This window comes from Syngnathus acus, chromosome 15 (assembly GCF_901709675.1).
Source record: "Syngnathus acus chromosome 15, fSynAcu1.2, whole genome shotgun sequence".
Classification (NCBI taxonomy): Eukaryota; Metazoa; Chordata; class Actinopteri; order Syngnathiformes; family Syngnathidae; genus Syngnathus; species Syngnathus acus.
Window position 1 is genome coordinate 7026012 of NC_051100.1, and position 13164 is coordinate 7039175.

Genomic DNA, 13164 nt, shown 5'->3' on the forward strand with positions numbered 1-13164 from the left:
AACGTAGTGCAGGTGTACTTAATGAAGTGTCTGGTACAGTAAGTGAAACTAATAACCCATAACTACTTGCAACACAGTCATGCTCTAGTTATGTTTGAAAGTATCAACGTATCAATCCAATCAAGGTCTACTCATAATCCCAAAGCATACTTCCATGGATTGATCAGTAATGTCACATTCCAAAGACCAATATGTAATTCAGAACTCATATACATTTTGAAGCATTATATTGACAACATCTGATGTGTTATTATTTTAATAACGACCAGCAATTGAAAACACTAAATATACATACAGCGTGTATTTTCTATTCACTGCAGAATACTCGTGTTGAATAAACAGCTCTGCTGTTTCCTGAAAACAGGTCATTTGTATTATACACGTACGTACACTACCGTTCAAAAGTTTGGGGTCACAAAATTGTTTGGGTGACCCCAAACTTTTGAACGGTAGTGTAAATATTATTATAATAAAATATTATGAATTAAATATTATAAATTATATCTTATATTTGTATAAGATTATAAAAAATCTAAGAATATAAGTATACATATATATTATAAGATTTTTTACACAGAAGATTATATATATAATCTATAAATAATTATCTAAATAAATATATACACTACCGTTCAAAGGTTTGGGGTCACCCAAACAATTTTGTGACCCCAAACTTTTGAACGGTAGTGTACGTATATGCTTTACTGATCTGTCTATACCATTCAACATCACAACTACATGCAGATGAATACTTATCATTATGCGCATTATGAAAGCACCGGACGACTGTAGCCAGTCATACAAAACGAGCGAGGATGAAACCGGGAGTTCACACTGGCCTTTAGAAAAGCAAATGTCGGGAGCTCACTGTGTTGGTATCCATGGAAACAAAGAAAGTGAGGAAGGGACCACATTATAATATCATAGAGCTGATAAGCCTGCAAGAAGAGGAACGGTTGAAACTGATTCAATGCTAGCATGATGGTCAGAATATACGTCTGAAGAATTAATTAGACCATACAAGAAAAGTCTCAATCATTTCTACATGTTAGTAAAGAGTCATTGTTGCAACACACTCTCAAACGTCATTATATGATACACTCGTGGCACTGGTGGCGTTCAGTGTATGCAAAAGGGGATTTCCGTAATACATTGGAAGTAAATAATACTTTTGAAGTATTAGAAACTGACTCTAATTGGATTAAATTCATGTTGACTTAACGTTTCATACTAAATCCCTTAGAGCACAAAACCGTTTTATTTGCCAATCATTGTGAATTGTTTCATTATTTACTATTCTTTCTTATAGATTGCAGCAGAACTCCTTGCTTGCTGCAGACTATAAATAAAATATTTCTCATCATGTAATACATCTAGTTTTTAAGCGTGGAACACTCAAATAATATTGTAAGTTTGCGGGAGTTCTGGTTCCAATGCTAATTTTTGTAAATCACAACAGTGCCCGTGTGTCTTGATTTGCCTTTTGCAAAGCAACGTGAAAACAGAGAGAGGACAAAGGCAAAGCACAGACATGCAGAGGTGACTCACTGAAGCTCCTGCTCCCGAGAGGACACCTCCGCAACTCAGAGATGATTTCTATTAGGTGACAAGCAACCCGGAATCCACAAACAATGGAGCCAATTACATGCACTTCTTTCAAGAGTTGGAGCAACAACAAGTGAGGCGATGTCATGCAGCACAGCAATTAAACCCACACCAGGACTATGTTTTCGCTGGCCTACTGCTCTAACACGAGTTCTGATCAAACTCGTGGAATATTTCTCAAATATTATTGCAACACGAGTGGAGTGCCTTAAAAAAAATAAAGGCACAATTATTTCTATTCATACTTTCTTTTCAACAGCACTGAAGGAGCCTGACAAAAAGAATCTAGCTTGCCAATTATTAGTGGAACATCTCTTAGTTCTTGGTGACCAATTAAGGCTCACCATGAGATTACCGGCTCCAAAAACATGAAGCGCCGTTTGCTTTCTAAAAAAAATCTTTCAAGCAATGTTATCTTACTTTGGTTGGAGGTCTCTTTGAAATAGCTGTGTCTGATTGTTGGGAGTTATATTTCCAGTATGCTCGTGGATTTTGATCAACCCACTGAAGATACAAATGATGCAAATATATAATTAAGAGTGCGTATTATTTGATAAATGGCGGTCCTTGTAATCAAGACATCAAGATGACTTGATTGAAACAAACAAGGCTTAAAATCAACCCGGTTTTAAAATCCCTCCATGGATCAATTCTGTGCAGTCATCATCTTGGCTGCGACAGTGCACTAGATAAATGTGGACCAGCCAGGATTTCATCATGTGTGGATTCCGATTTTGACAAATGCAACAGGCAGAAATATTCTTTATGCAATACGTTGACCTTTCTTTGAGGATTCAAACATAGGTGTGTGTGCCAGCAAATCACATTTTATGCAGTTCCTCTTTCCTGCCATCGTTCATTATCCATGATTTCATTTTCACTGAGCATAAACACTGATTTATGAAGTGTCCTGTAAAAACCTCTGGCAAGGCCATCTTCTTCCTGATAAGTTTTACCTTCACAAAAAGGATCCACAAGTAACAATTCAGTTTGATGAGCGAGCACTCGGCAAAATAAATAATCTAGACTCATGAGACAGGATGGTGGATCTGAGTAAAAGTATAACTTCAATCCCACAATTGACACAATAACATGTCTTTGTAATCTGACAATGTGTCAGCGTAGTGCTGCCAAATGACTGAGGAGGGAATCTGTGTGGGCAGCTAGTAAATCATAACAACTGTTTGCCAAACTTTTTTTGTAATCCTTTACAGGCCACTAACCAAAGCTGGAGCACTAATGCATATTTATGAGGAGCTGCCATTGTCCTTTTGAATCCTCCTCACTTAAACGTCAGCTTCAGCCTTTCATTATCAACAACAACAAAGAACAAAAATGTCTGAAGTGTCTCACTGAATTGAGAAAAGTACAAGAGTTGCTTTTAATCTACAGTTGAACTTTTAAGATTGCTGAAGATATTCTCGCAACTGCTTCATTAGTCTTTGACTGAGTGGTGCACCATGTTCCCTGGCGTGTATGTGTCATATGCTACAAAACCCACTGGCAAACTATTGCAGAGCTGCTCATTAGAACCCCCCAACTCTTCCAAAATCATTTCAAGTCATCATTTCAGAGTCATCCGTTCTTTTGTAATTTTTCCTTTTTTGGTGACAAATGTCTCGATGAGCCACATTTGGTCGGTCATTGTAGCCAAGGACAATATAACTCGATTTAAGACCGACCTTCTGACACTCAACCTTGAACTGTTCAACCTTGAACTGCAAGGAATACTTTATTTTCCTTTCAGATTACACACTAAAGGCTTCTTAGCATGGTACCCAAAAGAAAACGAGCCATTTGCTTGACAGGGGCTGCACTAAAGCTGTTACAATCTTGTTTGTTTGCACTCTATAACACAGAGAACAGCTGGCATGCAAAACGCACCATAAAACAGATTACACATCCGATAAATGCAGTTTTTTTTTTCTCTCCCCCATGTTCAGTCTTCTTATGCCTCTTAACAAAACACTAAGAAACATTTGAAACACTTTTCCTGCAACTTAGTCTTTAGAAAATGTTGTGGGTATATGCTTATTTAATGTTAGTTGTATCCTATAAATCTTTTAGTTCCTTCTGGTAAATGTTGAGGTAGAAAAAGAATATAAAGCCAACATTCTCAATTGAGATGGACATCTGACTACATTTTCGTGATTTGTTGTTGACTATAGGGGAAATAATATCCAATTACTTGTTATTTATAATATATATGGTTAAAGAAATGGGAGATAGTAATAATAATAATAATAATACTACCAGGAGAGGCTGTGCATGTATTTGATGTCATGTTGTCGTGCTTTAGATTGCAAAGCAGTTGCGGCTGAATTATTTGTGCCCCTGCTAGTTCCAAGTCATACACCATATTGGCTCAAGACTTGGGAAACTAATTGCATGATATGGACAGAATTTGATAGCTTGACTACAGTGCCTGGCCCTACTTCTCAAAGTTCAAAGCATCCATAAGAACCCTGAAACGTTACAGGAAATGCTGCATTTCCTTGTGACATCAAACCCAAGCTTAACATGGCAAGTACAACTCCCCAAATTGCATTCATTTGATTCCATTGTGTTTGTTTTTACAATCATTGGACCTCTATAAATCTCTTTAGAGGCGCTAGTACCAGGAAATGAGGAAATGACACTTACCACATTGTGTGTTTGTGTTTGCCCCACAAGGATCAATATATTGGAGCAGATGATAGATAAGCAGAAGTTAAGCAAGATGATGGATCGTTCCGAGCGGATGTATCTAAGAAAGCAGAGGACATTAAAATGCGACTGCACTTTTAAGTAGAAGACACATAATTTAATGTTTTGTCATCATGGAGCAGTCATCTATTACCTCCATAACACGCCGTAGATCACCGCCAACGTGATCAAGGCGAGGCATGACAGACCGCAGCCAACTATCAGCGTCACAGATGGGACCCCTGAGTATTCCATGGTCTGTGGAGCAGGTCACCAGGAGATCCAACAGTGCATGCAAGACAGTCAATATTTACTGATGCACACAGAGGGGACCAGTCCAAAATAAGCCACGGCACAATAGGTGCATAATGTTTGTTCATGTGTATTGAAGTGGTCATTGTATTCACCCTTCCCTCTAGGGGAGCTCCAGAGTATGTGATGCGTTGTTAGGTGTGTCAATAGAATAGAATAGAATAGAATAGAATAGAATAGAATAGAATAGAATGCTTTTATTGTCATTGTACAACAGGTATACAACAAAACTGGGAGTGCTGGCAACAGAGGAAGTGAATAAATACTACAACTAACCATGCAAGTATATAATGCACACACTATGTACTGTCTCTCTTCCATCTGCATTGCAAGGTTACATAAAAGACTAATACTGTAGATTCTGATGTGCATTTATTATTATTATTATTATTATTATGAAAAATGCTCAATACTATTAATTTTAAGTAGCATGACTGGGGCCTAGCAGTAATTTCTGGACCTTCTGCTGCAAGCCAATGCAGGCCAGGCTGTACTGTACTGTGAGCACTCTATGTTCTCACGGTTAATTTCTCCAATAAAACAAATTGGGACTACAATTTTTTGCCCCAATCCATTGTTGTGCATTATTAAAGCCACAAGATAGGATAGAGAAAAAAACGTATAGCGACTTTAAGCTTATTTTTGGGGAAAAACGCGTGTTAGATGACAAACACAGAGTTACTGTGTATAGACTAGAAAAGACCCCCCGTCATTGCCACACACAAACACGCACAAACTCCACCCTCAGCATCGAATTAACTGGATTAGCGCCCCCTTTCTTATCCTACCCTAAAGAAAAAGATAATAAGGAATAAGAACGACGGATCACTTACCATTTCTCTGGGTTGCTGAGCCAAAATGGCGAAGGTAGACACACGATCACATAAGCATTTTGTATGCGAGGCATCTGTCAGCACAGTTCTACACGCCTTTGTGGACCAAGCTCCCCAAGAATCATTCCTGCAACCATAAGAAGGCGATTTTCAAACACGCTCCTTCCACATGTGGCGTTTGACGAGACGCAATTCTTCTTCTTCTTCTTTTTTTTTTAATACTTGTATTATTCATACGGCCAGAACATGCGCGAGGGCTACAGAAAATAATGAAATAAACAAATGAAAAAGAAAAGCGCCGCAGCTCTCGGAGCATGCAGCTGTACAGCGCCAAGAGAGCAGAGAGAGCTTCGGCGGAAAGGAGGAGGGGGTTGGTAAGGGAGCTGTCCACATACCCCGGTGCTGATTCCAACATAAACATTCCGCGCAGTTATCAATAACGCTTAAACACGAGCGGTCATATTTACCTGCATCGCTTCCTGTGCTTCCTTTCTCTTACTCTCTCTTCCTTTCTTTTTTTTTTATTCCATCCACATGCCTCCGTTCCGAGCGGCCGCTTTCCCCCTCTTTACGCACCTGTTATTCCGTTCTTTTCCTTGCTTTTTTTCCCTCCCCCTGCACTGCTTTAATTAGCAGCCTTTGGACGCTTCCTAGCAAGGATTTTTCACCCTGGAATTAGACTGATGCTGCGCGACTCTTAGCCGGCGTCAGAGAAGGGAGGAGGCTGGCCCAATGAGAGCAGATATGCGCGCTATCGCGGACTGTGTTGACTCGCCTGAGGATCCACTTCCAATGCGGGGATAATAATGCTTCGGGATAATTCCTCAAAGTCATCGTAAGACTAAAAGTCTGGTCCCCCTTGGGCAAGAAGCGAGTAAAATTTGAACCCCGCAAAAGTGAGACCACCCCGCCGGAGCTATGTGAATGGTTGCTGCCGGTATCCACTTCACATGACTGTGTTGGGGAATGGGAGCACCTCTGTTTGTTATTCATATTTTCATTTGAGTCGTTAATTGTCACACCAATGTTTCTACTTTTTATACTATAGATAAACACATTTAAAATAAAATAAACCAAAATAAATCAATAACTCTCCGTGACTGTGAACTTCTTCATATGATATGAGCTGAGAATCACCTGTTACGTGTCACAACATCCAAAACATATTAATATACGTATATCTATATCTATCAATATATCTTTATATATCTATATCTATCAATATATCTTTATATATCTATCTATCTGTCTATCTATCTATCTATCTATCTATCTATCTATCTATCTATCTATCTATCTATCTATCTATCTATCTATCTATCTATCTATCTATCTATCTATCTATCTATCTATCTATCTATCTATCTATCTATCTATCTATCTATCTATCTATCTATTTATTTCATTCCCTTTTAGTTCGTAGTGGTGTCTAACAATGTGTGTATAATATTTTGAACCTAACGATGCAGTGCACAAACAAAAAACTCCAGAGCACAGATCTCTGCCAATGCTACACGAGCCTAAATTCAATCAGAAGAGGATTTATAGATAACGACTTCCTGTATATCCCTGAACATCCCTGTCATTGAGATTCATGCATTATTTACCCGTAAGCTAAAAAAGAAAGAAAAGAAAATAGTGCAACGTCAACAAAAGCAAACAATAATTGCCTGACAGTGCAAACAAAAACTTAAGCATCATTCTAAAGGCCCATTATTTGATACAGCTCTTATATCACATCTAAATCAATCTTGCAGGTTAATGTTATGACTCGTGAGTGTATTGCTAGGTGTATATTAATGCACCAAGCAACCTCTGCTGTGTCATTTGATCAATATGGCAGCAATGTTTATTATTCCAGGAAGGGACAGTGGAGACTGTAGTCTGAATTTCCCAAAAGGGCTGAGCAGCTCCAGCCTGTCTGCTCACACTCACACATCAATAAAATAAAATCTACTATGTGGTCCCTTATCATCTCTTCTTCCCATTCCAGAGCTTGAGTTAACAAGTGCTACACGTTTCTTCTTATCTCTTGCTATTCAGCTGACGCATTGGACCGATTCAAATCATTTTTAAGCACGACTCATCTGACTGAGCCTGACAAGATAATAATTAATTAAGCTGAGTGGACAGCTAAAGTGTGGATCCACTTATGATATATAACGTGAAAATCCCTTTTTTCTTTGGCTCAACGACTTTTGCAAAAAAAAAAAAAAAATCATTTTAAGTGGGCATCATGTAGGCCGTGGACATGATTGGAGACCTGGCTGTCAATGAGGATCCTCACCATAGCAACAGTCAGGCACACTTTGTCTCTCAGCTCAAGCTCTGGAAATTGGTGGACTTTAAACCATAAATGTACAAATCAAAGCAATTGCAACACTCAACTTTCTCTCTCCCTCTCTCTCGCACACACACACAAACACATCATGTCTATCTGGCAATTAACCTTCAGTTATACCCAAGAAGTCTGCAAAACCTTTGAAATGACTAAAAGACACGATTGAGTGATCTTTAGTCGACAAAAGACCCCTCAACCAGCATGGATTCATTCCACTGGGGCCACAGATCCATTTTTTAAAACTCCTTTCCAGATAATTGTGTGAGTCTGTGCTGCCGAATTGTATGTTCTTTCTTTTTTCTTTCTTCTTTCAGTTTTTACCACTCAAAAGGTGTTGATCCAAGCCAGTCGGAGAACAATTGCATGGCTCCATGGGGAGATTGGTCTGGACACGGTCAGTCATCAATGAAAGCCAAACATAGGCCTGTTTGGAAATCAGCAAATGTTTCCTGTACTTGTTGAGCTGACTTTTTCTGCTTGTTTGTTTCAGGTAATTCCATGTAGGGCTGTGATGAAGTGCTGCTCACAGCCTTCAACCAGCCTAAGGTATTGATTGATGACTTGTTGTTTGAAATGAAGTCACAACTCCCTTGGTGAGAACTGCACATGATCATTTTCAACTTTGGAGAAGTTTCTGTAGGGGCCAGAGAGGCCGTCTTGTTGACGATTAGTATTTGACACCTTGGCTATAGTTTATGACCTTCGCGGTGCATGCTGACTTGGGACTATTGAATGTCACTCTTGATATGAAGACATGCTTAATTTATACAACCTGTTGACCAGGAGGTGCCTGTGACAACCTGGCATTAAAAAGTCCAGGAGTGACATTTGTGACAGGATTGGACAAGGCTCCTGTTGAATATCTTTAGACGTTAATATACAAGACACATAACCGCAATTTGACAAAAAGACATGTCGACCTTTAAGCACAGTTGGTATTCATTTTCAGACAAGCATCACCAAAACATGTCCTAAAGGTCCTTACAAATTGCATTTAAGAGTTAAATCCGGGCTCGGGATCTTTTTTTTTCTTTTTTAATCAGGAGCCATTTATGAGTAGACTTCCATATTAAATTTCTAAAGGAAATATGATGCAAGACGAAGTAAATGCTCATTATGATATACTTGTGGCTTAAATGTTTTGGGGCTTATTGTAAGAGTTCCTCTGAGGTTTGATTTGTTTTTAGGATTGCATGGTGAGACAGATCAAATGCCCTCAAAGGCCTTATATGGCACACAGGCCTAACATTCCCTCCTTAAATAGTTCCCAAAACTCTATGTTTTTGTTTGCATATGCAATTCATTTGCTATATTTCCTCACAGAAAAAGAGCCTGGTTATGTTGTTACCTTCATGTGCAAAAACAATAATAGCAGTTTTAAGTTCTTGCCAGTTCATCCACCTTTTTCTGCTGCGAAAAAAGTTAAGAATTTTGTTGCAGCAGCAGCACACTCACTTCTCATTTCTGCTCTATTTGACACAGATATCATCAAAATAAGGATAGCATTGTGTACTTCTGATCTGCAGTGCACTTTCCATTAAAAGCCTAAACTAAAGGCAACAAAAGCTTTCGCTCTCTTGCAGAGACTAAATCAGATCAAGGGCACATCTGGGGTGCAAATGCAGCAATTGGGATGACTGTGACGTCAAAATTTTGACAGCGACTGAACTCAGATATGGAAACGTCAAAGAGACCTAGCGACAAAAGAGAGGAACTATTAAATTGGCTCTTTGTCAAAGTGAAGCAAATTGAAACCAAATAAAAAAAAGTATTTCGCAGAGTAAAACTAGAGTGGAGTATCTTGAACTCTTAAGATGCATCACCAACTTTCAGCTGTGATTCTACATCTGTAATTTCTAAAACAGCTTTAGTATTTTTTCCATGCCCCCCTTATTTTTCAAATGAAGTTATCGTACATGAGATAATTGTCTTATAATGAATTTCATTATATGATTGAAGTCATGGATTGATTCTGCTAACACGTCCCTTGTCCCCTTCCATGTCTCATCCCTTTGGATAGGACATTGCCTCAAGCGTAAGCCTGCTGAGTTGGCAAGCTAGCGTCATGGAGAGGACGCCCGCTCTGACAATGATTACTTGACCCATACGGTCATCGATGTGACATGCAAATAATGCCCTAGACAAGGTTGAGATAATGCCACTGCTGCAAATGGATGATAGCTTGTCACTTCAGTCTCCATTGTTTTCAATCAAAATACAATGTGGAAATGATTCGGTTTATGTCTTCGGTTTCATAACAGAATGGAAATGACCGTTTTCTTGAAAAATTAGTTGCCTAACTTTTGGCAACACCCAATGTAGAAAAATCTATTAAAAAAATCACTTTGACAAATAAATAAAATTAATGGATACAAATTGATGGATTTTTCCAGCGCAGCACCGTCAATAAGAACAGTTTCATCTTGCATCTAAATTTGGTCTCATCTTGCAGTGTGGCCCATTTGGCCTCAAGCCAGAATTAAGATGCAGCAGATGCTTCTCACCACTCCAAATGTGAATTATTGATCAGCCTTGATTCTGTATGATATTCAAGAGGTACATCTTGTAGAAGTGCTCCACCAAAGTTTCACTTATACATGAATGTTGCAGGTGAAAAAAGGGAATTAACATCACCTCATGAATCCTTACAAATCCTTCTCAACCACTATAAAGATGGAGGTGCTTTGTCTCATTTTGTTACAAACTTACAAAACACACCAAATTCCCTCTCTAAGTAGCTCAGAGAGTAAATCCTTCGTAAATCCAGCATGAGTCTTGGCATTGCAGTTAAAATGAACAAAAGAAACATATCGCAAAACCCATTTGGTTTTATATCATAATGTATTAACATAAACAGGAGGAAACAGCAGCAAAATAGCAGGATATTTTTTTCTAGCATGTGCGATGCTGAGCATTTTTAAAATGTGTTAAAACAGTGGTGAGATGTGGCTAATCCTGACGTGGCAAATTCCAGATTAGTGAAACCTTTTACTACATTTAGAAGATAATCTATGAAGGAGCATAATTTAAAAATCAAGAAGATAATCATTTGGCTTGAAACACTGTGGTCAACGTAGATTTAGTAGATTTGAAGCTTTAAATGGCAGGGAAATGCAAAAATGGCTGGATTGGAATGTCATTCTGAATTCGGACTGCCTTTAAGTATTACTTGAGACAATCTGGACCCTTTAAATGTTGGCATTAACACAATTTTTAACCAAGGACTAAATTTCTAAATATAGTCAAATCTGGGTCAGACTAAAAGTAAACAGAATGAAGGAAGGAAGGAATAAATAAATAAATAAATAAATAAATAAATAAATAAATAAATAAATAAATAAATAAATAAATATCATAGGTGGTGAGTTTAAAATGTAAAGTGAAACTTGAATTGTCACAATTTTAAGTGTATAACTTTTACATCAAGGGTCACCTGTTGGTGATTTATAAATGATTAATAAAAATTATCTAATTTAAAAAGAAATACTGAATACAGTACATTCTAAATACATTTCACACTCATAGTTATTCAACATTTTTGGATCACTTTAATTGTCACGATCTGTGTTTTTGTGGATTTGTTTTTTCTTTCTGTCTATAAAGCCTTTGAAAGCGTCTGATCTGGCTGTAGTCCACCTTCTAAAAAAAATCACCTGTGTCCTAACATTAGATTTTCAATGCTCTTTGTATCCAGTAAATAAACATTCCGCAACAGCTGCCACACAGCCTCATAGGTTTCAGGCGTATCCACAAGGTCTGACCCAGGCTTACAATTAGTCAGTGCACCAAGCAACACATAAACAAAACTCCCATCCTCACACGCTTGTATTGTTTAAAACAACATGTCTGACAGATGGTATATTTCCCCTCCTCAACGGTCTTATGAAAGCATCTCCTATTTTAATCGGACTCGCCAACTGTGTGCAACGATAATCACCCCGCGGAGTCATTTGCCGATAAAAATGACTGGGTGTGGATCATAAAATAATGGAGGTAATAAACACCGGCTTTGTTGAAAGTCATACAAACACATGGGGAGTTGTCCCAGTTGTGTCTTTTCTGTTTTGAAATAGACCAGCTGCCCTCAAGAGAGGAAAAAATGTCTTCAATCAAAGATATTTTGCTGTAGAAATCGCATCCTCATTGGAGAATGCTCCTTTATGGCTTTCTAATAAATGCAAATTCACTTCTCGGTGAAAGCACAGTCGATGATGATACTTGTTGGTTACGCTATATAAAAGTACAGCTACGTTCAGGTGAGAAGACTTTTTGTCTATACAGTGCATAATTCCATTAGTGGTTGATTCAATAAAACCTGAAGTCACTTAGGGTGAAAAAAAGTACTTTAAATTCATATCATTTGGAATAAAATTTATGCACACATCAGCTACTTTGCTTACAGATACAAATGGGAAAAAATAGAGGCACCTGCATGTGTTTACAACACACACAGACAAACTAAATGTGGGCTGAGAGGCTACAGCATATTCAACAATGTCATCATCCAGTAAGCTTGCATTATGTAAAATGTGGGCTTCAATGTTGTGCAGCACATTCAACACACTGAGTCATGGAACTCCTTCGTGCAATGGCTACAAGCAGCAACAGTTTCATCCAATACAGTACATGAAAATTGTCCATTCGAGCAGACTGAACCATTCAAGTAACACGCTCCACATTCTGCAAGAAGGCTGGCAAAAGCAGATTCCGCCAGCACAGCATGATCAACCAACATCAAAAATAAATACAAAGAATTCTAAATCAGGACATGCAAACTGGATGATGATGAAAGACTCATTTTGAAACTATGGATAGTGCAGTCTTAAGTGTTGCGAATCCTTTTTAATCCACATTTCCTTATTGATGCATCTTCTCTGGCTAATAAGATATTGATTTAATGTTGTTCTATGTAAAAGCAGAGTTGGGTAACTGCTTCTATACTGTAGCTGCGGTTTGAAGGCGTGACTGTCATGAGTCATGGCTGACTCATATTAGTTTTGATGCAATTGTGGCAGCAGCTCCTCAACTGAAAACTCTGCACAATATTTTTGCTATTTTTGTTTCCACACAAGACTACACTTCATCCAAAGTTTGTTGGCAGTGTTCTCGTAGTTTCTGTAGGAAAGCTTATTCCGTGTCAATACAAGAATTCATTTCGAAAAACAAAAGGTGGCTCGTGTTGATGAAGTGAGTGTTCAAATTGGCACTTTTCTCATTTTCAGCACTCTACCAGTCACAAATGTTTTCAAATGGATACAATTGGATTTTATAGCCAACAGGATCGTGACAATTGACAATTGAAATCTTAGTACCAAACTTCTCTGCTCAAATATCTTGTTTGTTTTCTGATCTCCATTAATATTGTTGCATACAAGACATCGACATTAT

General features: G+C 38.1%; 1 protein-coding gene across 6 annotated transcripts in view; it reads right to left on the minus strand.

Moving 5' to 3' along the window:
• adgrb3 (adhesion G protein-coupled receptor B3) overlaps positions 1 to 13164 on the minus strand; it is an 86558-nt gene that overhangs the window by 13092 nt on the left and 60302 nt on the right. For all 6 annotated transcript variants that reach the window (XM_037271022.1, XM_037271021.1, XM_037271020.1 and 3 more), the window contains 3 exons: positions 5436 to 5562; positions 4445 to 4548; positions 4249 to 4351 (listed from right to left, as the gene is read on the minus strand). In XM_037271022.1, the coding sequence (XP_037126917.1) occupies positions 4249 to 4351; positions 4445 to 4548; positions 5436 to 5562 (334 nt within the window). The remainder of the gene's footprint in view (positions 1 to 4248; positions 4352 to 4444; positions 4549 to 5435; positions 5563 to 13164) is intronic.